A 25,311-nucleotide genomic window follows, 5' to 3' on the forward strand; every position below is an offset into this window, starting at 1 on the left:
CAATAGTTTTCTCACTGAAGCATGAGTTTAAAAAAACTAAACAGTCTTTATTCATTCTAATACACTGAGATAGAAAATCCTAGTCTATAGTAATCAATGTCAATAATCACTACTTCAAGAAGTAAGAGAAAGAAACTAAGGATTTATATTAGTGCTAGATTGGTGATTCAGTAGTTTTTGAAACACATAATCAACAGTTATAGAAAGGTAGCATGTTAAATAGACCTCAATCAAGCTAGTCTTTTAAATAATATATACTAATCTACTGCTTCTAAGTGCTCATTGTTCTGCTATCTAAAGGTTGTTAAAAGAAAAAAAAAAAAGCAAATCAACTCCTAATGCTAAGAGTTAAATAACCATAAAACAAACTGGTCCGGTGGAAGAGATACTCATGACTGCAGTGGAAATAATATGGGAAGCTTTTAGGTTTACTGCTATTGTGTGGTGAGGGTGAAAGGGAAGACTTCACAAATGCTTCCTAAGAATGCCTCCTAACATTCAGAAATGCCACGAAGAAGGACAGAAGAGCAGGAAAGGACAAAGAAAAGGAAGGATTAAAAGGCATATCAAGAGAACAGTATTTGGAAGGGATTACTATAACTGTGAAAGGAAACATCTCTTGTGTTTCCATATTGCCTATTGTAGAGTCCTCCATGTTTTCCATGTTCTCTCTGAACTGACCAAGAAATACAGAATTCCTTGACCATCCCATGACCTGGCCAGATGCATGTTTTTCCAGCAAGCTTGAACCCAATCCAGGGGTGGTGACGATTCCCAAGCCTGATACAGTGTTTACACTGTTGCTCAAAACTCTGAAATAAACCAGCCCTGTCCCTAAGCCAAGTTCCTCAAACCCTCCTGTAAACTCTGTCCTAACCCTCAGTGTAGAAAAACCTAGGTAGAATCTTCCAAACTCACTGTGCCTTTGGGAAGTTATGTTATAACACTCAGTATGTAAGTTTTCCTAAAAAGTGCTTTGGACTGATCATCCTAATATCTAGAGCTTCTTTCTTTGGAATCCCAACTGGTCCCACTGTCGGTATAGTTTGGGGCACTACCTTGTAAGAACTCGGCTACTACTCTCAGGGCAACTCTAGCCAAACAGTAGGTCAAACAGAATATTTATTACTATGGTTTGAATCACAGAAAAGATTTGTTGGAATTCTAACTCTCAATACCTGTGAACAGGACCTTATTTAGAAATAGAGGCTTGGCAGCCAAAACAAAGTTAAGATGAAGTCATTATGATGGGCCAAAACATCTGGTGTCCTCAGGAGAAGAGGGAAATAAGGACAGACAGACACACAGGGGACAACACCATGTGAAGATGCAGACATACACAGAAGGAGGAGAGCCAGGTGAAGAAGAGAGGTCAGAGTTAAATTAAACTGCCATAGCCAAAGAGCACCTGGGGTCATGAGAAGCTGGAAAAGGCAAGAATGGATCTTCCCCTCCAGGCTTCAGAGAACATCACCCAGTAAAACTTTGATGTGTGGCCTCCAAAGTGTTGAGAATACAATTCTGTTGTTTTAAGCCATCCAGACAGGGGACTCTGTTGGGCAGTTCCCTGGGGAACTAATATGCCCATACCAGTTTAAGCAAGAAAGACACCAACGACAGAAAATAAAGAGATCCAATGTAATCAATATAAAGAATTAGCAGACATTTCACCTTTTTCATACTGAAACACTGAATATACTTATGCTTATTTTATACTTACAGTACACATCAATTTGAACTAGTCACAATTCAAGTATTCAATGGCCACATGGGGCTAATGGTCACTGTGTTGTACAACACAACTCAGGAATGTTAAACTAGAGCTCTGAAAAGTAGGACAGATCAAAATTGGCAGAAACCTAGGAAGCACCAGCCTTCTACTGTGAGGTAGTTGTCATTTCATCCATTCGCAATCATCACAACTATGTAGAACACTATCAGCTAAAATGATCTCAGAAACTTGAAATATTACTCAGTTTTAAAAAAGAGTGAAATTATGGCATTTGCCAGTAAATAGTTGGAGTTGGAGAATATCATGCTAAGCGAAATAAGCCAATCCCTCAAAACCAAAGGCCAAATGTTTTCTCTAATATGCGGATGCTAATTCACAATAAGGTGGCGGGGGGCACTAGGGAAGAATAGCATTACCTTTGATTAGGCAGGGGGAAATGATGGGAGGGGAGGGGAGGGAATGTGGGGATAGGAAAGATAATAGAATGAAACATACATTATTACTGTATGTATATATGTGACTACATGACCAATATGATTCTGTAACATGTACACTCAGAAAAATGAGAAATTATATCCTATCTATGTATGATATATCAAAGTACAGAAATGCATTCTACTGTCACGTATAACTAGTTAAAACAAATTAAAATTTTTTTTTTAAAAACATTTACTTTTAAACTAACACCCTAATAACTGTTAAAATTTTTAGACATTCCCTTCCAGGTTTTGTCTGTGTATGCATTTTTACAAGAGCATGTGCAATTTTGTGTTTGTCTAAGTAAATTCCACACTTTCCATCTTTCTATATACACTTTATATTTGAAATTTTTGTTTTTTAAAACCATATTTATATTTCTTATAAAAATATTAAGGCTACAAAAAATTTAAAAGATGAAACCTAAAATTACTTATAATCTTATCAGAAACAACCAGTATTAACAATTGAGGTGTTTCTTTTACTGTCCTTCAGTGCATGTGTGCTTTTATACCCCTGAGCTCTACCGCAGATAACCTTGAATATCACGTTTTATAAATGAATACCATTTAATAAGTATTTTATGTGTACTTAATTCATCCATATGTTAGTAACTACATTAACATTTTATGATCTAGACAGGTAAAATTGATTTTTCACAATTTACCAAATCATTCAACGTTGACCACACATCCATTTTAGCCATTTAGACTGTTTTTGCCTTTAATTAGTATAGATGACAATATAATGAATACATTTGGTGGTTTTTCTGTACTTAGGTATTTCTATTAAAAAGAATCTCAGTAAAGAAATTATCGGGTCAAATGGATATATTTTTCAAACAATATCTCCTGCTGTTACTCTGATTCTGAAAGCAATATATGTCCATGAGGAACACTTACCAAACGTAGCAAAGTAAACGGAGTAATTTCATACTTCATAGAAACCTCCCACCCCCAGTTATATCCTCAATATTTTGGTGTTTCTCTCAGTGATTTTTCTATTGTATACTTTTGTTTAATACATCTAAGACTTACTATATAATCCATTTTATTTTCTGATTTTTTTTCATTTAGCATTATCTATTCAAATCATTATATCAAAAATATTTCCTCATTAAAAATCCTCTTTACTTCTAGTTTTCATAACTTAATAATGTTAGATGGTTATTACATAATTTATTTAGCCATACTTGCATTGTTGAAATTTCAGTTTTTCCTCTTTTCCCTCTTATAAATACTAAAATTAATATCTTTTGATATGATTTCCTTCTTTACATCACATTGTTTCCTTGGTATAAATCCCCAGAAGTTACTATTGAGTTGTAAAATAGGATTTAAAAATTCCTGAACCAGATTGTAAAATTATTTTTTATATAGACTCCATATAATGACTGCATTGGAATTCCTTTTAAACATAATTCCAATACACAAAAATTTACTTCTCCATATCTGTTCTAAAAGTATGCAGAATTCATACTGAGAATGATGAGCCTCAAAGCATTCCAAGCCACACAGTCAAGTCGGTCAAACCACACCCATTCTAACTCCATGGGCAGCAACTGTCCCAACAGGCAGGCTATCCACCTCTCACTCTATGACATCACAGAAACATACACCACCTTGTATCTTTGTGTTCTTTACTGTTTACTATTTCGTTATCACACAATACTACAACAGAGCTTCATGCTTTTAAAATAATTTAACATTTGTAAAACTTAATGGAAATATAAAAAATATACCTTCTAAGTAAAAGAGTAAGCAAGTAAATCAATATTGTCATAGAGAGTTAGAGTAAAGCCTTGGTAAGATCATATAAAAGTTCCATGTAATCTCATCTACCAAGTGAATACACAACACACACACACACACATCTTACTCCTTTTATAGTTCATTCAATACTCTGGTCCTCCCGATTTTATTTTTTCAATAGGTTTTAGCTTCATATACTTAGAATTCAATCACAGGACATATTTTAGGAATATAAACCTTCATGGCCAGATAATAACTGTGATATTTTTTTCTCCCCCCCCCCCTCAGAATAATTTCCTAAAATTGGGATTATTAGTTTAAAAAGAGGAATATTTCACATTTGATATATTAAGGTCTTATCTTTTCCTCTTTCACTCATCTGTTTAATCAATATTATTCAAAGACATATTATTTGCCAATCTCACTATCCATGTGTACATATCACTTCCTACATCCCAAATATGTCTATTTGGCAAGGTACTAACTTAAAGCATATGCATTTAAAAAGTGTGCCTTGTGTGAGTGTGCATGCGTGTGTGTTTACATAATAAACAAGTATAATATGGAGAAAGGAAAGCTGATAAAAATACTAATGAACTGATAAAATTAAAGGATGCATTTCAGTGTAAAGCCCTGGTATTTTTAGTACCAGTCTCTAGTGTCAAGTTTAAAAATACATAGGTTGATAATGTGATTCATTCAACCAACAAACACTATGGAAACAATAATATTGAGTAACAGTCCTACAGAACTCAGCCACATTTTCAAGTTTTTGATTAGTAGGGATCATACGTATTTAATTAACACACTCACAGACTCTATGGTAAAGGGAATTTGAGATCATAAATCCTTTACCATGGTACAGTATTGAGCCAAAGACAGAGATGCTGACATATTCCTCTTTAGGGTAAACAACACAGATTTTGTTACCTTGGCAATTCTATACTGGTATTTATAGTCATAAATGGTGATCTTCAATATCTACTTTGAAACTGACTCCAAAAAAAAAAATGCAAAACTAATACATTCTCAGGGCATGTTCCAAGAACCCCAGTGGATGTCTAAAACTGGATAAAACTGAGCACCATAATTTAATGCCTTTCCATCTTAACTAAGCACTTATCATACACTGCAGCTGTAATTTTTGCAGCTTGAAATAAAATAGCAATACTAGAACAAATTTAGTTTTTTCTACCTTCACAATTTCACATCTTAGCAATCTCAGCATGCAACATTTTTCTTTCCTTACTTAGTTGAGAATGTTTACCTTTTCACCTACAGGAAGCACTTTCTGGCTTCTCTCAAGCACATTTGAACTGCCAGCATCACTACTCAGCACCTTTTCTTTGGCATCCCTGAACTGTCCATATTACGTAAAGAGTTATTTGAACAAACACGTGGCACCTGCACAGTGGCTCTGTTAACTACGATGGCTACCACGTAACCAGTGGACAGACTGTATAGCTGAACAGCATTGTAATAAGACAAAGAAATAATTCACATCCTGGGTGGGACACAGCATGATGGCGTGAGACTTCATCAGCTACTTAGAATAGCATGCAATTTAAAACTCCCAAATTGTTTATTTCTGTAATTTTCCACTTGATATTTTTAGACCACTGCTTACTGCAGGTAACTGAAACTGCAGAAAGTGAAAGTATAGAAAAGGGGGTAACTGCTGCATTTTATGTTTTTTATAGGAAGGTCATCTGCCTGTATTTACTGTTTTAATGTGAATCCTGGAAGATGGACACATAGCTGAATAAGACTGAAGTTCCTTGTGCCTATATTTGGCATGTTTTAAAGAGCTGAGTCTATAAAAGAATGGTATCTGCTGCCAAGATGGTGTCTCTGAACTCACCATTCATTCCGTCACACTTGGAATTCCCAACATTGAAACAGGAAGTTTTCATGTTGCCAGGAAGGACATTCCACCATTTATATTCAAACCCAAGTGCCGGCTCCGTTCCCGCTGGACATGGTCTACATTCTACAGAAGACAAGTGGGGCAAAAAGACAAAAAAAAAAAAAAAAAAAAAAAATTAAACTGCATCTGGACAACTTCTCATTCCTGTAAGCATCACAAAACCATAATTAGCAGAGAGGGAGGTGGAAAGGGGAGAGATTGGTCCACCAATTTCCTTAGAAATTGGTAAATTTTAAAAAGTGATCTGGAAAAAATTCTGGGTAGAATGTGTGGGTATGTGTATATATTTGGCATTTTTGCTTGCATAGTGGTATACTATTCTGCAGTGTATGTGTACACATAACTTACACTTATTCCATTGAGAGAGTGTCATACAACATGCCATTAAAACAGATCACTTCATATGTTAAATAAGCCATTGTGGTCTCACAATGCTATTATCTACTTTCGGTCTCAATAAGATAAGAAAATTGTCTCTTAAAAGAATTCTTCCATAAAAACAATTTAGAAAAAGGTCACAATAGTCCAACAAGTTTATTTTGCTACAGGTTCAACTCATGGACCGCTGACATCCTACCTTTTGTTCCATCTGAAAAGGTCCCAGGAGGGCAGGGTTGACATGAAGATGAACCATTGTTATAAAATCCAGGGTTGCAAGGTGGACAATCTTTCTTCTCTCCAGAAGGGGGCAATCTAATAGCATCGGTGAGATCTTCCCTGCAGATTTTGGGTTCTATCCACTTGTACATTATCTGCGTCTATAAAAAGTGAGCAAGCATACATTATCACAAAAACACTATACTGGAGCCTAGGAAATGGGAAAACAGTGGCAGAATAGAAGGGCTAGCTGAAGAAAATCTAAAATATCAATAACAAAATAACAGAAAAAGCAGTTTGGTGGAGAAATGACCATTCCTTATGATTGTTTTTACCCTAAGCTACATACACAGTTTAGGGTCCACATACACAGCAATTCCTCATGATGAAATCCCTTTTTAAAATATAGATAACCTGATTATTGCCCTTACCCTTCTATCCAGTCATTTACCTTATTCAATAACTGTGGGTTTCTACGCAGTGATTTTATCTTCTCATCTGAGACCTCCACTGCACTTTCCCTATCCTCTAGCCACAGCACATCACACCATACTTTGCACACAGTGATGGCAAAAGATCATTTTTCAAAATGAATAGAAAAGGCTTCCTATTTCAATCCTACTGGCTCACAAATATTTATTGCTGTCTGAGTCTTTTTCAATAACTTGATGTCTGTCTAGCTATAGCTAAATTATTTTCTCTGGAGCTTCTAGGCCCTGTTTCATGTGTTCTGAACCTAAGGGTTCAGACAGCCTCTACCCTCAGGGAGAACAGTCCTTTAAACCCCATCCTTTATCCTCTTCCACACCTGTACTCACCCCCACAAAACAAGATATAAGAAAATAACTAACTCAGCCAAACCCAAAAAGCTGTTATCATAAACTTGATAGTCTCACTTTGAAACCAGAAATAGCAAATGAATTAGCTATTCTAAAACAAAATCGATATGTTCCAGGGAAAAAAGGTATTCTGATGTAAACAGAAAAATAAACAAACTCTTTCATAACAAAATATAGCTTTTGAAAATCAGACTAAACATTTCTCCCATATGTCTAATAATCTGCTGAATATGTTCTTAATCCTTTAAAACAACTTCTGCCATAGGAAGTCTACTACTGAACTAGAAGAATCAAAATTAAAAGCAATTTTCCACAATTATTTCTAGTTAGTAGAAAATTATGTATAGTAAGCCCTTAGGTCCCTCAGTTTTATTCTCAAGTATTAGGAAGAGTAGATTGCCCAGTGAACAAGGATGCTTAAGAAAATGCTATAAAATTATATGTCTCAACATGATTATAAACAATATTTTTTGGTATCTCCCTTTTCTCACATTCACTTTATAACTGTATCATGATAAATTTTAACCAGCTATTTCACCCAAAGGCCTCTGTTACCATCTATAAAATAATGGCAGCTCCAGATGGGGCTTCCTAAATAGCTAAAAAAGTTAATTACATACTATCTCTATAATGGGTTCTCAACTTCCCTCAGGAAAGGCAAAGTAAAATTCAGTGATTCTAAGAAAATGAAACATCATTACATTTCAAGGATTGGATTTTTAAAATTCTGGCTTAATAACAATGAATTTCAAATTCTGGCCCATTTATTTCCTGATTTATTTCAGCATTAATGAAAACGTGAGCTACTATACAGTTGAGAATAGTTGGTAACCACATGCAGGGGATGGGTGTTGATACTGTGCACCACCATATAATCTTCACAATCACTCTGCATATTATTTAGAAATGATGAAACAATCCAGATCAGAGCTGTTAAATAACCCACCCAAAAGCCATGTACAACTGGTAAATGGTGAAGTAGAACTAGTCAAGGAGTGACAGTTTGGCAAAGATAAAAATAATAAGATGTGTAAATCCATTTTGAGAAGTCAGCTAACCATGTAACTTCCAATGCAAGCAAGCTAAATTTTTACAAATTAGAAAATGTGCACTACCTTTAAGCATTTAAATATTGATTAGTCAAATTTTACATTTGACTCTGCAGCAAAAGTTTTGTTTACAAAGCCCCTTGCCTCACATGGCAGATTGATTCTCTGCCCCTGTTTCTAGTGGGAACAGATGCTTTCAACTTCAGCTGACTAGGAAAGACAATAATTAATATTAATGACACTTAACACCAGATGGCTTATAATGCAGGTGAAAAATCAACAATTCATTCTATGATATGTAATTATAAGATGTTTTCGTGAAATCACAACCCTACTAGAGTAAAATTTACCAGATTGCCATTAAGATTACAAAAGAGGTACAATGCCCCTGTGTATTTCTGTCATTTAAAAAACACACACAAATGCACACACGTGCGCACGAGCACACACACACACACACACACACGGAGAAATCTATTGGATACTGGCTCCCTTATTAAATAAAGTTCAAGTCCAGGAGGACTAACATATATGCAACTTTTGAGACTGAATTTGCCCATAGTAACTATTTTCCTCTTTCAAATGTTGCTGTATAGGTGTACTAATCCTTTATAGATTGGATGAATTTATCAGAGCTGAATTACATGTGCTTTAAAAGGGGTCTACCCATGGCCACTAAGCTAGCTGCCTGTTGCTCCAGGTTATCCTGGCACAGGTGGTCTCAGCCAAGCAAGTTAATGCTGGCCTCCCTGCCTCTTTCAAACCTTGATATTTCCAGTTGCTAAAGGCATTCATCATTTGTCTCTCCTGAATGACCCACAAGATGCTGCCAGGTTGTATTTGACTCCTCCTTCAAAATCATGTTCAATATCCACGCCTGCTTGAAGTAGGTCCTCAGCCTACCTTGCTACTCGGAAGCCTCTATCTGAATTCCTTTCCTACAAAGCTTTGCTGCTTTTCTGTTTTCCCATATGGTTATCTCCTTCTTCCCTTTCTAAGCTCTTGACAACCTTGGTGGTCATCTTCCTCGATGTGGGTGACAACACAGGGATTTAACTGGAGGTTCTCATCAGAACTTTAGGCAAGAAAATGTTTTAAATTAGATCATGATAAATATACTAAAAACACCATATTGCATACTTTAAGTGGTTGAAATACTGTCAAGAGCCCTACATGGATTATGTGTGGACCAAATATGCATGGACGCCCATTGAATAAGAAAATCTGGTATTTGGGAACTTCCAGTGGCAATTATGCTGGTAAGATTGCCCAGATACATGTGAGTCCTATTCATCTCTGCCGGGTCCCACATAGCACCAGAGATGGGGTGACCTACTGTAGCCACACAAGCTCTCAGAGATGGGTATAACCTGCCAACATGCCAATCAATCTGTTGACTGCAAGACATCCTGAAACAAGATTCCACCCCTGAAACCTTATCCCTGCCTTTGATATACCCCCTTAAGTAAACCACCCAAGCCATTTTTCAATTGGTAGCTCCAGCTCCTGTGTGGGCTAGACCTATCAAGCACTCTGCCTTAAACCTATTCTTTGACTCTGTCTTTTATTTCTTCACTAATTATTTCAGACTGTTTTCTCAGGAGGCTTATCCCCTCCTGTGCAGGAAAAATTACCCTGGCAAGGCACTGCAGCCCAATGACAAAATACATTATGTGAGAATTCTCTTTCAATAAGCTGTTCTTTAAAATGTCTGTATTTTTTTAAAGACTAAAATTTTTATTTTAAACAAGTTCAGACACCCATTGTTGCTGAGAAGTACCATATTGCTTCCCCACCATCCTAATCAAGCATCATAGGCTCCAGGTATATTTAACTTGCTTAAATCCTATGTGAACAAAGTCAGATCAAATACTCATAATCTTTTATACCCTGTTTTTAAAATATCTCCTACACTTATCTCTACAGGATCATTCAGAAGTACTATGTTACAGATATTGGGCATTTGCAGTAATTTGTGCTATCTTTGATATCACAAAAAAGGAAAGAAAGTGCAAGGCAAATTGATTCAAAAATACTAGCAACTTATGATCCACAAACTTCCTGAACTCAAAGGTAAAGCAGTTGTGCATGTACACTGATGTCTACATAGTTTGTATGTAAGGTGTCCTCCAAAAGCTCATGTGTGAGACAATACATGAAGATTTAGAGAAGAAATGATTAGGTTATAAAAGCCTTAACCCAATTAGTGAATTAATCCCTTGATGGGGATTAACTGAGTGATAACTGAAGGTGGGTAGGGTATGGCTGGTGGAGATGGGTATTGGGGGCATGGTCTTGGGGTATATATTTTTTTTGTAATCTGACAAGTGGAGTCTCTCTCTCTGCTCTCTGAACATCATGTGAGCTGCTTCCCTCCACCACACTCTTCCACCATGATGTCCTGCTCACCTTGAGCCCCAAGGAATAGAGCTAGCCATTTTTGGACTGAGACCTCTGAAACTGTGAGCCCCCAGATAAACTTTCCCTCATCCATAGTTATTCTAACCAGGTCCCTTAGTCAGAATAGTAAAAAAGCTGACTAAAACACCTCCTCTAAGAAGGCTTCCTTCTAAACCATCCTTCCCTACCAAGAGCTTTTCTACCCTTATAAAAAGTTCCCTATTTGACAAGACATGTCATTTTAGGAGTGGGAAACTATGCCTCTTTGAACACTATTACCTCTGGCTGGAGCTTACCTTCTGTAAGATCACCTGATTAGCCCAAAATTTGACTCATGAAATAACATGAAAAAGTATATTTCTTCTTTCTAATATTTCCCTTACGTGCTTAAAATAACTATTTAGGAAATTTTTCTGTACCTAGATTAGAACAAAGCACAGTGAGAGATTTAAATATTAATAAGACAAGTTGTTTGCTCCAAAAGAGATTATAGACTAATAGTGATGAGAAAGGTTCACAAACTGTTATAATATCTAAAATAAAACGCATGAAAGGGATACAAAGCACTGGACTTGAAAACAATCTGGGTGAGAGTTCCAGCCTTAAGACTTTCTAGCTGTTACATTAGGGAAGTAACTTCACCTCAGTGTGCAGTTTCCTCATCAACAAACTGGGTATAATATGTTTAAAGTGCACAACTCTTGAAATAAACAACTAGAGGAAATGTTTGTGTGGACACACAGATATGAAGAGAGTACATGCATAAACATGTACATGATAGTGATAGTGTCTTTTGGTAGTAATGCTATCATTACTATTACTATAATTATTGTCATCGTCATCATTTCCAAGAGGAATACAAATGTCATGGGTATCCCCTGAGAAAGACCAAATCTCTGCAAGACATGTAAGAAATGTCACAAAGATGAACATGATTCTTCCATCCCACTGTCTTTCCCCAACTAAAAGAAATAGCCCCAGCTTCTTCAATCATATTTTATATAAAATATACGGGCCTCTCTCTACTACATTTTGCCCATTTTGTCAAAATTTTCTCAAGCTTTATCCAAAGGACAGAATATAATACACAAGTGGTAATCAACATAATCAACATTTATTTACTAAGTCTCGCGTTTATTTGTTTAACATGTATCACTACCTCCTATGTGCCAGCTATTATTATATAGTTTAGAGATGTTTTTTTTTTTAAATGAGTAAGAACCATTCTCTATCTATAGGAAGCTGAGAGATCAGTGGAGAAAATGGTCAATTTGCAATATAGTGATCTGATTTCAAAATGCTATCAAACCAATGATTACCCAGTATCAAGAGAGGCATGCACAAAATTCTGTAGGAATTCCAAGTATAGACAGGAAATCTTGTCAGACCTTCTCATGATATTTAAGAGTATATGCTTTCTATGTGCTTGAAAGAATCACTCTTTTTGCAACACAAAAAAAGCATTTTAGCCCTCCAGGTGAGTCTGATGCACACTGAAGTTACAGAGCTCCACATCTATGAAGATGTTTACATTTTTCTCTATCCTAAGCTCCGCCCTTATTACCCAGTACTCTGTGTGTAACCAGTGCTCAGTATAGATTCACTAAATAAATAAATGAGTAGGTATTCCACATGTTTAGGATGTTAATGAGAGCATCAAGATTAGAATAACTCCAATTACCTATTAGCATTTTCCTGAAAAAAAATTTCCTCTATAGGCAGAAAGCAATTTATTTTGAAATAAGATTAAAAATAAATTCATAAATGTATATCCTATAAATTCTAAATTCAGAATATATATACCTCAACAGCTGCTTTCCTATTTAATCAATTTGATGATCTTCTCCAAGAAAGGGGAAAGAGAGGTCAAAGAGACACAGAGATCACAGGACAAAGAGAACCAAACATAGTTGTTGAACAACCTGTGAAGCATCTTTAAACTACTGGCAAATCATTAGGCTGGTCTCAGCAAAGTCAGATACCTTTTAAAAATATGAAACTGGAACAAATGAAAGTGCTAGAACAAACAAAAATAGAAAAAAATCCTGAATTCACTTCCATAATCTAAGTGTGTGTGTGTGTGTGTGTGTGTGTGTGTATCTGTATATTAGCACTATAGCCACTGCTTTCCTGTCTACTTCTGAAGCCAGAAACATTTATCTTAAAATAAGTCTAAAGTCTCTCTAAAAACAAAATGAAATAAAACACTGAATTTATAGAGTTCTAGTAAACTATTTTGTTCTACAAAAATCTACAAAGAACATGTTTAGAGCTCCTCCAGACTCAATGGAAAAACACAATCCACATGCATGGGCACATAGTGGCAAGTGTGTGTGCGAGTGCACTCTACATACAATACATTCACATATGCTCTCACTTCTGTTAGGCCCACAGCAACTAGATTTTGTCACACTGATCATGGACACTATACTCATTATTAAAATAGGAAATATGACTTTTGTATATTTTTTGTGTTAGCTCAGATAAATCGTTTTGCATATTAGAATGTATTTAAGTCCCCGTAATGCAGAATTAATGATTACATAGAATAAACTACCTTTGCCTGGCTTATTGTTAAGTTTAGCTAATAAAAGTTCATCTAAAAATACTGTACCAAATCACTCTTCAATCCACTAGTAGTAAGTACTCTTACTCGGCCATTGGTGTAGGGCCACCAAGACCTTATTTTCCAACTCCTTGTCAATTAACAGCTGTTAGTTTGAGTCATTGTTCTAATTGAAAGTGATATTTGTACTTCTTACCATTTTAAGTTTCCACTAATCTAAACTGGAATGTATTTGGTCTTAAGCATTCAAAACAAGAGTCCTTTTAAAAAATAAAGATATAAGAGTAAGATAATCAGTGTAAATATAAAAAGTACAGATTAGAACTTGGGAATGCAAAATTAAGGGGGGGAAAAGGAATAATTCTTCTGACAATTATGTGTGTTTTCCAAAGTAAGTTTAAAACATGTCATTATTTCAAAGGTACAAATATGTAAGAAACATTACCTAGCAGCCACTTTAATCTCAGTTTCTCTTCTGACGTGGGATTGTATACGTTAATTATTTAATTATGAGAATTGTGAGTCATCTACGTAGCTTTTATTAATACAACCGCTGATTAGCCAAATAATTAAATAGAAGTTATAAGATATTTTCATCTAGTGAGTTGTAGTACACATTTGAAAGCTGATTTCTTCCTGGCATTACTTATGAAAAAAAATATATAACTGTTAAAAATAGCAGTCATCAGCTGGGCGTGGTTGCGCATGTCTATAATCCCAGCGACTGGGAAGGATGAGGCAGAAGGATCTTAAGTTTGAGGCCAGCCTCAGCAACTTAGTGAGGTCCTAAGCAACTTAGTGAGACCCTGTCTCAAAATTTTAAAAAAATAAAAATGGACTGGAGATGTAGCCCAGTGGTAAAGCACCCCTGTGTTCAATCCCTAGTACCAAAAAATAAAAATAGGACTAATTCATGGCTCACTAAATGCCAGGAACTGAGTTGGGAACTTTATACTGAATATCTCATGTATTCTCATAGCAGTCTCACAGTATTGATATCAACCCCATTTTACAGATGAAAAAAACTAAGATTTAGAGGCACCCAATCATTTACCCACAGAACTAATAAGTAACAGATTTGGAAATGAAAGCCAGGAAGGCAGGCTCCAACACCTAAACTCAGAAATCCTCTATGAAATCTCCCTCATGAACAAATTGGAGTGTGTCCAAATTGGGGAAAGAGTTGGATAAATATGGGATGGATTTTTCTGAACACTGCTGATACCTTTCCATCTTCATCACATGGAGTATGGATCTGGAAATAGTCTTTTGTGGTACAGGGTGGGCGCTCCGTGCACTCACTGGATCCTTCCTCTGCAACACATGCACACATACAAAAAAACAAAATTCATAAATGGTCCATTGTGACTCTAAGAAAAGGCAAAAATCAGAACAACAACAAAAAAAAAGTTAAATAAAAAAGTAATCTTACCAAAGCAATTTAGGTAGAATTAGCTAGACCTACAGAAAATAAAGGCCTACATGATATACATGGAGCATATCATAGTGCTCTCAGGAGACACTATATTTTGTTCATTATCATTGAATACTGGAAATATGAATAAAATTAAAAGTTTCTCAGTATATATCTATGCCCACAAATCACCTAAAAGTAAAACATGGGTTAGATTGATATAAACATAGCTATAGCTCTTACCTATGGAGTATGAAATAAAAGAAAAACATAGACAAAGGGGGAGACCCCACATGGAAAGAGATGAAATGACAGATATGCTTTTCTCCATTCAATATTGATTCTCTTTAGCATGCTGACATCTGACCCACCAATGCTAGCTTGTAACAGTATATTTGATCAGTATACTTGATCAAAATAAATTTATAAAGAAAAGAGAGTATAAGTCAGCCCTACCTGAAAACTGGGCATCCTCTTTACACCTTATGCATTCTTTGGCCCCTTTCTCAGAATAGGTGTTTCTGGGACACACCTGGCAGTTGAATGAACCTGGCCTGTTGCTGAATGTCCCTGGCTTACATGGAAAACATTCTGAAGTGTAAGCCACACCTGTGTGGAAATGAAAAACAGGGCATGGAAGGAACACCCACATCAGCAAGTCAGTCAGTGCCTGTATACTGACTCTACACAGAAATGAGAGGGAAATATCAATAGTAAGATCAGCCCAATCCTTTTATTTCATTAATTCAGCACTAAGAAAGCAAAGAGCTGGGATATCTACTGAATCAAACACAATTAGTACAGCAAACACTTAAGAATTTTTATAGAAGTAAACATATTAAATGATTCATCAAATACAAATCTACTATGTCAGAATGGGATAAACTCTAAGGTCCCCTACAATTCTCTGCTCTTTGTGGGACCTGTTCCCTTTTTCTTCACTACTTATTAAGTAACAGATAAAACTATAAGATCCGAGAAATGGCTGGTCTTCCAGTTTGTAATTCCAGTGTTGGCCAGCAGATGTCCGTGTGACTAATTAGTTAACATCACCGGAACAAGCACAATTAGAACACAGTAAAACATAAGCCAAACTTTAATAAAGAAGAATCACTACTTTAATTAAAAGCACCCCTAGTTGAGCATAAACTATAGCAGGGTTTATTAGATGTGCACCTGGGCCAGAAATGACCCAGCTGGTCCTGAGAGGCCCAAGAGGCTTAATGAAACAGTCTGGTGGAGATGTTTTCAAGATTATTATTTTTATGGATATAGCAGTGACCAGATTATTAACTCTCCAAGTAAGCTCAAAGTCTGGCACAGTAGATATTGAATGAATATAGTCTCACATTAAAAGAGAAACTTCATTTACAGATACGTAAAATCATCATCATGTTTACGTCTTTACACAGATTAAATAATTCAGTTCAAAGGTGTCAGGAAAAAGTAAACTATGAATCAATGAATTTTCTAGTAGTAAAACCAGGGTCTCTAGACCTGTATGATACCTAATATAGTTCTCATGCTATGCACCTTGAGCCAGCCAGTACTAGTTAAAATAAATATTTTAACTATAAAACTGGATAAATGACTGCTAAAACAGAATGCTGTGAAATACCTTCAATTGTGATATTTTTCACCAAGACAGGCTTGACAGCCTTAGAGCCCATAAGGATGCCTGTTGTTCTCCAGTACAGTATGTTTGTGCCTGATTTCAGCATTACCTGTGCAAAGAAACAACACACTCAGGTCAGATAAGCCAAGCTGTTTCCAATTCCAATCACACACAAAAGCTTCTCACTCACATACTTTTCTATGCATTATAAGGAAACACCATTAATTTAAAACCAACAAATTTAAGCCTCCAGTTAATTCTGACCTTAGCTCTGAAGACAACATTTTCTTTAAAAAATAAAATAGTCTTCCAATCCACAAAATATACTAAGAAACAAGGAGAAGAACCCTTCAAGTCTGAACAAAAACACAAAATGATTTTCGCACCATTACATGAAGTCTTATATTTATATTTAAAGAGGATTCATTGTAAAGGGTGAAAGTCACTCAGCCCACTTGCATATTTATAGACTGCCATTCACAAGTACTTCTTTAAGCTCAGAAAACAAACAAGCAAGAGAATAAGCTTGCTTCTGCTATGGTTTGTATAGGACCTGAATGTGGCTTGAGTGTGTCCCCTAAAGGTTCATGCATTGGAAGTTTGGTGGTATCAAGAGGTAGTGAAACTTTTAAGAGGTGGGGCAAGTGGGAGGCAATTATACCATCGGGAGCACTGTCCTGGAAAGAGATTACTGCTTGTTTCATAGAGCAAGTTAGTTCCTCCAAGACCAAGATGCTATAAAAGGGCAATCCTGGATCTCCCCTGGAATCACTGGCTTCCTATAAATCTCTATCCTGTGATCATTATACCCCATAAGAGCCAAGTAGATGTTGCCGCCATGCCCCTGAACCTCTAAAACTGTAGTCTAAATAAACCTTTTTTTCCTTATAAAGTACTCAACCTTGGGCATATTGTTATAGCAATAGAAATAGGTTAATACAGCTTGCTTTTTAAATTACTTTAAAACAATACTGCAATAGCAATAAAATAGGACTGTTCTTATAGAATAACTTAACTCTTACAATTAACTGAACCTCGGTGACTCTATGTCTAGTATTTGATCCCTAGTGTCTAGTATTTGATCCCTTTGCCACTGGAACATTTTTCTAATTATAAATTAAACTAATTTTCTGTTAAGTTTCATGCTGATACAGGCAAGTGAGCCAATTTTAAGGGCTTATTGTTTTGTCTTTTGCTACTTTTATTTTTGTATGCACCCTTTGGCTGGTCAAATTCAAGTTATGTAAAATTAATCAACCCAACTACTTCATCAGGCCTGAGAGCTAGAGAAGTTAAGTGCATTCAGTACTTTCCACGTGTACTCAAAAGTGAAGAAAGCATATCTGTTGCCAAGGGCTATTTGTATTTTCAAAGCCCAGCTGACTGGGTGTTTAGATGAGTGAATATTAAGTGGTACCAACATTACTTTCAAACATACATATAAAAAGAAAACCTCTGCAAGGGTACACTGTGTTAATTATTCAAGGATTTGGCAACTGCCACAATCAAAAAGGCAAGAATGGATTCATTGAAACATAACTCAGTCTACATTACAGGCACTATGTGAGTCCCTTCCCAGACATCACCCCATTTAATTCAGCAACATTTCTCCCATTTCTGAAATGGAAAAAAAAATTCAGATGCTAAGAGATTAAGCAAATCACTCAAAGAAATACAACTATAAGCCAGAGATAGATTTTAAATAGTGCCATACTCCAAAGGGAAAGTACCTCAAGTAATAACTGATTCACCAAATCACATATCTGGTAATCCTGCCTTCAAGTATTTAAAGAGATGCCCTGTGAAGAAATAGGTAGTTACTATACTTAATGTAACTGAAAAGAGTAGAATTTGACCACTGGAGGCAAATACATATGAAGCAGGTTGAAGCCCAATGTGGATGAATTTTGTGAAAATCAGAGAGATGTCCAACAATGGAGAAAGCACAGTGTCCAACAAAACAAGCTTGAAAATCACTTGCTGGGGACACCGAAGAGAAGGTCGGATGAAAGGAATTCAAAGATCTTTCCAATGACAAGTGACGATGATTGTATTGCATGAAACAGGCACATTTCAAAATTTACATACTTAGATTTTGTCAATTTTGTATATTGGTTTTGAATAGACTTCCTTCTTGAAAAGGGAAGAAAGTTGAAATATCATGGGAACAGAAAAAAGAAAGAAATACAAGGAGAAAATAAAATGTAGGAAAATATAACCTAAAAAATAAAAAATATGAGTTGAAGAAACTTCGGAGCAATTTCTTCCCTAAATGGAAATTATCTTAATTAATTTTAAAAAAATTCTTTTTCTTTTCTTAAAATGAATGCTTAGAAAAGGCTGGGAAAAGGAAGGAGGAGAATGGGATTAGTAGAAAAGAAGAAGGAAAAACAAAGAGACTTACAGAATGAGAGCCCCATTCTCCATTGTCAGTGAGTTTTACCCACTTGTCTGTGGTGGTATCCATCTCCTGGCACTGATCATTTTGAATCTGTGGATTAAACACAGGGTCTCAGTAAAGATTCTGGAATAATGGCTTTCACTAAATTCCAGCACAGGCTGCAAGAATGTCTTTCTGTACATACTAAATAATGGTGGCCACCAGTAATTCTCAACAACTAAACACACCAGAGACCTCTGGAGACAAAGTGATAGCTGCACACATGGGTGAGCAGTTCTAAGTAAACTGTCTCATTGAGACAAAAAGACTAGCCCATGAGGAGAGAGAGAGGGGAAACAATTATCATTGAAAATCATTACAAAAAAATGTACCCAGCTTATCAAAATGTTTTAGCAACTGCATTTACCAGGCAAGTCCAAGTATACAAAAGTAAACAAGATGATATGTGGATTCCTGAAAGTGAAATTTTAAGTTAATAAGTAAAGACTGCTTTGTTTTCATTTCCCCAGGACTCAATGCACAGATTAAGTGGCCACAGCCAAAATGAAAGTTCCAAATTGTTATTTGGGGGTGTTATGGCTTGGATATGATCCCCCTGAAGCCCTATTAATGCAGGTGGTGAGATGATTAGTTTATGAGAGTTGTAACCTAATCAACAGATTAATCCATTTCATTTGTTTATATTTTGAAGGGACTGTTATCTGGGTGAGGACTGTAGACAGATAGGGTGTGGCCAAAGGAACAAGGGTGTATTTGGGGGGTGTGACTTTGGGGTTTATATTTCCTTGCTAGAGCCTCCCTTGCTCTTGCTGTGTCCTGCTCACCATGAGCTGAGCAGCATTTCTCTACCATGGCCTTCAGCCATGATGTTCAGCCTCATCTAGGGGCTACAACAATGGAGTCAGCGACCACTCCACTGAGACCCTTGAAACCATCAGCCTAAATAAACATTTTCTATTCTAAGTTGTTCTTTCAGGTATTTTGGTCACGGGCAACAAAAAATATAACACAGTGTAAATGTTAATTATTTGCCATTCCAATTCAAATGACTACAGATAATCTTTAACACCAAAAACCTTGACCTTTCCACTCAGTTCTTGCAAAATGCTTAAGAGTTAGGACAATACTCTTTCAGGTCTATGAAGAAAACAAAGGTATCCAAAAGTTAGGTCAACATTTCAGTATTGCAAAGTACTCAGTAACAGAGCCAAGTAAAAATAAGATCTCATTATCTGTACTTCTGCAGAAAGAAAAGGCTCTCTCTCTCTCTAAATTGTTTTGCTACTTTGGTCATCCTCCTGACTAATTTACAAACATTAAAATTTCTCTAGAAGTTATATTTTCTAAAGGCTTACTTATGAGAAAAAGGATCCCTTTACTATCTAAATTCCAGAGAATATCTGCTACCAAGGAAATTTACTTTAATTGAATTCTTGTCTTATTTATATCATAAGCATACTGACTGTTTTCATATTTCTTTCATTCGGGAGAGGACATGGGTCCTGAATGTTCCTCTGTTGGGCAGTATATAGACAAGCTGAGAGCTTTTTATAGCTGAAGGCAGACATCATGTGTTACCGTGACGTTCCACCACCACTCAGATGACCTGAGCTCCATTACTCTTTCTGAAGCTAGTAAAGGTGTAATCTTGGTGCAATCACTTACTCTCTCTAGGTTTCAGTTTCAGCATTTTAAAAATTGGTTGGGATGAATGCTTCAAATTACATGATGCTCACATGTATAATTGTCAGAGCACAACTATATCTTTCAGCCTTCAAATGCTTCTTTTCTATTAACCAGGAGCATTATGACTGTGAGGTATTAACCCTCTGAGTCAATAAATTGCAACCTATAAAGCTGAAGCATCAATAAAAGGAGCATGAATTTCCCATCCCCTTTCAGACTAAAACCAGAAGAACAGAGGCACCATTGAAATGGAAGTAATGAAACATTATGCCCTAAGAGTACCCTTATTGACAGCTCTCAAGGGATTTATTGAGTATACAAAACTACAAAAATACACGTTTATTCTAACAATTAGATAACTGTCTTGCCTTTCAACATTATTTTAGTCTTAGCAATACTGTTGAAATGTCCCAAGAAATAGAAAATCATTTATCCGGAGAAGAGTTTTGCAAACAAAATGTAGCTTAAAAGGTAAATCTGTTTGAACACTGCTTAACATTTTAAGCTCATCGAAGGATATTAGTGCTAGGAGGCTCCTTCAAGTGTCCTCTCACACAAGGGAATGCCAAGGACCGGAAAGTTAATTTCATTGCTCAAGAACACACAGTTAACAATTATAGAGGCAGGATAGAGTCAGAATCTCTTGACTTCAAATCTAAGGCTCATAGTTTCCTGGAAAATATCTATTGCCACCAAACTTTTGATGTAAAATACCCATTACCAACGACAATACACATTTGTGTCAGAACTGTTAGTACATTTGTTCCTTAAATCTGGCGCATGGGAACATTTTCCAAGATATTCTCCCACTTACTACTATAACACACACTATTTGTATAAGAAGTCAATCAGAAAACATTTTCTCAAGTGTTTTGAGTCCATGCCACAATAAATATTTGCTAGATTAAGTACAGTTTACATAAAATAGTTACATAACTCCAGTCATTATTCTGTTAGTCTATCATAGTATTCTATATTCTATAATCCTATTTAAGATCAGATGCACCAACTATCGCATTCATAAATTTCTTTGGACTGTAAAAATTCACAGAATCAGAAAATATGTTAATTTCTCTTTTTTAAACAATTGCCCATGAAAACATTTAAGTAATTCTAATCAGTAAAAAAAGAATATATATGTATGTGTATAGTTATACATATATATATATATATATTTGAAACTACAAAGAGAAAAAATTAATTTAAAACTAAAATTGGCAAAATATATTTTTAACAAAATAGCATTTTCAGTCATAAAAAAAATTAAGTTAAAATGAATCTTGGGGAAAATATTTGTCACACACAGTCTAAATCAGTTGTCTAATGAGTATAACCAGAAGCAAAACAAGCCAATATTACACTATAAGGTGAGAGTGCAAAAATAAAGAAACAATATTAACTATAAACTCAAATGCTATAGAAAAAAAATTAACTTTTCCTTTAATACTTACAGGGTCACTTACACACAAAAAAAGGAGAAGGCATATAAAGTGGAGTGCAACAAAGATTAAGGGAAATTTACAGGAATGCCTTTCAAAAAGTGGAGTCTAGAATATAAAAGGCCTTACGAAGAATTCAAAGAAGATGTTGTTGTCGACATACTGGTACTCAAAGAAGACATAGCCTGACTTCTTAAGGTGCACAGCATAGATTAGAGACACCGTACAGTCATCACGATTAGACTCTATGTAGTTTCCACGAGGGATCCAAGAAGAGCTGTGGAAACAAAGCCAAGATGCATTTTCTGTTAGTTTTCAGAAACCACTTCAGGTCACAAAGCTATACCCCAGATTCAAAAGTAGTTCCATCAGCAAAGCACAGCAGAAAACACCCCGAGCTTTTTCAGCCGCTCTAAGGCCAACTCCATTAATGAGGGGAGGTTCATTTTTTGATAGTACATAACTTCCTAAATAATTGAAGGTTATCTGAGCAATTTGCTATGAAGCTGCTATTTTTTCACCAAAAAAATTGATCACCAACAAGATAAACACTAACCCAGTAGCCTTAAGTGGAATTATTCTTTCAAACAACATCTTAAATTTTATTTATAAACATATACACACACACGGCAAATCTATGGAAAGGAAGAAAGAGTACCAATGATTGTACATATTTAGATTAACACACACTGTGTAATTTTTTCATATTTTAAGTCATTTAGAAAGTCATGCACCATAAGAAAGAAAACTCATCAATAACTGAGTTGGCATTTGAGTTCCTAAATCTTTTTGAGGTTGTGTCATTGACAAATGATTATTTAAAACAATCATTGTATTTCAGAGATTATGTTTCTAAATACATGACAATAGCACAAAAATGAGAGTATAGGTGTAACTACATTCTTATAAAAGTATAAAAACTACCTACACTATGATAAGAACACATATTGCAATTTCTAGCCTTCACAACCCAGTGTTAGCAAAGATATCATAAGATATAACAAAACTACCTGTAAGAGATAAAATTGATAAACTATTATTTTTTCAAATTTAACCTTCATGTTATCAAAGAATATCATTAAGAAAATAAAAAAGCAAAAGCCACAGACTTGAAAGCAGTATCACAAACACACATATATGTATCTGTCTTAATATACAGTAAATATTATACAAATATACATGTACAAGAACTCATGTCCATAATACACAAAGAACTCTTTTGGCTTTATAATTAAATCTCCTATATGACCAAACCAAAGAAAAAGTAAACAGAACATAAGATCACGTGGGTGGGAAAAAGGAAGGGAGCAGAGAAGGAAGAAAAGCATAGCAACATCAAACTGAAATTTACATTGAGAAAATTATACCAAAAGACACTACTTTGAAAAACCTCTACTTATCATTGAATTTTTTTGTTGAATAAACTATTCCATAGGGTACATGAGGAAGCCGTGTCCATATCCTCTGATCTCCAAAACAAAGATCTGAGGTTTTGTAACATCCTACTAGTACTCTTCTCTAAGGAAATATTTTATTTAAAACACAGTGTGTGCACACACATTGCTGAGGTTTTGAAGGTGGTTTGTCCCTGCCAGATCCAGACTGAAATTAATAGCCAACTTAAATTGTGCTCTATATGTGTAATAAGGATTGTAATGCATTCCACTGCTGTCATGAATTTAAAAAATAATAATAAAATCAATTTTTAAAAAAAGTAGCGGAGCCACGAATAAGTGTTGGGTCATGGGATCTGAGCTCTCATGAATGAATTCATGTTTTTCTCACTATTTCAGGAGGTTGGCCCCTTTTTATTCCTTTGCATATGACAACATGCATTTTCATTTTCTGCCTTGAGTTGAAGTTGTATGAAGCCCTCCTCAGATGTCAAGCAGATGCCAGCACCATGCTCTTAGACTTCTGGAACTATGAGCTAAATAAACCTCTTTTCTTTATAAACTACTTAGTTTCCAGTGTTACAGGAAAAAAAAAAAGACTAACAATTAAACATAAAGAATAATAATATTATGATCAGCGGAGTATGATAAATCAATGTTGTTTGGCACAGTGAGCTGAAAAGAAGAGTGAAGGTAAGAAGGAGGGAAAGAGGAAGGGAAGGAAAGGAGAAAACACATCGTCTAGAACAGCTAAGTAATTGTCCAGCATCCTTAGATCACTGCCAACAGACTAAAAAGTAAAACTTCAAGGGTCCTGAGAAACCCCTCTTATCAGAAGTTAGCCAGGGGCTGGAAGTTTCATTTTCAAAACATGGCCACATAGTTACATAATCAATACAAGAGGACAGGAAAGGGCAAAGCCCAAAGAGAAATATTTTGCTTTATTTTTTTTTTTCTGAAACAATTTAACATGCCTCCAACACTGCCATAGGCAAAGCTATAATCTCCTAGGAACTACACAAAGGCCACATTAGTTATTTAAGCCACTTGCTCTTGCAGGAAATGATCAAGTCTAAATGAAGGTTATAAATTCTTCCTTTTGAAAGAAAAAAAAAAGCAATTTGAATTTACCCACTAAAAATTAGAAAAAGGATAGTAGAAACATCACTGACTTAAGTTTGGTTATAAATATACTATGAGAAAATTATTTTTTTCCTAATAAACTTTATTGCATTTTTGTATACAATATCTATTATATCCTGAGGATAATTATCTTAAAGCTTCATGAAAAATTAGCTACATTATTTGTAATGACTATCCAAAAAATATGACTCTTTGCAATTAGCTTATCTGTAACCCCCATCTGTGGTAAGATTATCCTTAACTTCTCTCTGGAAGTACTCAAGTACTCAGTCAAGATCCAAAGGCTCCTTTGGATTCTTACTTGTTACAGCCGTCTGGCCTGTTGTCAGAAGGGCCCACCACAGTGTCCATGAATGTTGCAACGTTGGAAAATCCTGCTGGCAATTCATCCCATTCATCAAATTTGATGCCACTGCCCAAGGAGTAGGTGCCTTCGGCACACTTACTGCATACCTGGTTCTTCATCTCTAGATACTCTCCAGAAGCGCAGGAAAAAGCTAGAAGGCAGAAGAATACACAACCCATTAGTCACTGGAATTCTCCATTAATTTTTCCCTTTATCCCATCACCAGAATTATTTTTATAAAACTGATCACATTACACCCTAAGAAAAGGCTTCTTTTTTTTATTGGTTGTTCAAAACATTACAAAGCTCTTGACATATCATATTTCATACATTTGATTCAAGTGGGTTATGAACTCCCATTTTTACCCTGTATACAGATTGCAGAATCACATCGGTTACACATCCATGTTTTTACATATTGCCATACTAGTGACTGTTGTATTCTGCTATCTTTCCTATCCTCTACTATCCCCCCTCCCCTCCCCTCCCATCTTCTCTCTCTACCCCATCTACTGTAATTCATTTCTCTCCCTTG

At 35.6% G+C, this 25,311-nt stretch overlaps 1 protein-coding gene across 2 annotated transcripts in view; it reads right to left on the reverse strand.

Annotated features, from left to right (window-relative positions):
* Elapor2 (endosome-lysosome associated apoptosis and autophagy regulator family member 2) overlaps positions 1-25,311 on the reverse strand; it is a 163,815-nt gene that overhangs the window by 38,203 nt on the left and 100,301 nt on the right. For both annotated transcript variants that reach the window (XM_048799554.1, XM_048799553.1), the window contains 8 exons: positions 24,732-24,927; positions 22,023-22,170; positions 18,772-18,858; positions 16,371-16,476; positions 15,209-15,361; positions 14,564-14,652; positions 6,465-6,645; positions 5,822-5,950 (listed from right to left, as the gene is read on the reverse strand). In XM_048799554.1, the coding sequence (XP_048655511.1) occupies positions 5,822-5,950; positions 6,465-6,645; positions 14,564-14,652; positions 15,209-15,361; positions 16,371-16,476; positions 18,772-18,858; positions 22,023-22,170; positions 24,732-24,895 (1,057 nt within the window). In that variant the 5' untranslated portion in view covers positions 24,896-24,927. The remainder of the gene's footprint in view (positions 1-5,821; positions 5,951-6,464; positions 6,646-14,563; positions 14,653-15,208; positions 15,362-16,370; positions 16,477-18,771; positions 18,859-22,022; positions 22,171-24,731; positions 24,928-25,311) is intronic.

This window comes from Marmota marmota, unplaced genomic scaffold (assembly GCF_001458135.2).
Source record: "Marmota marmota marmota unplaced genomic scaffold, marMar, whole genome shotgun sequence".
NCBI classification, from domain to species: domain Eukaryota; kingdom Metazoa; phylum Chordata; class Mammalia; order Rodentia; family Sciuridae; genus Marmota; species Marmota marmota.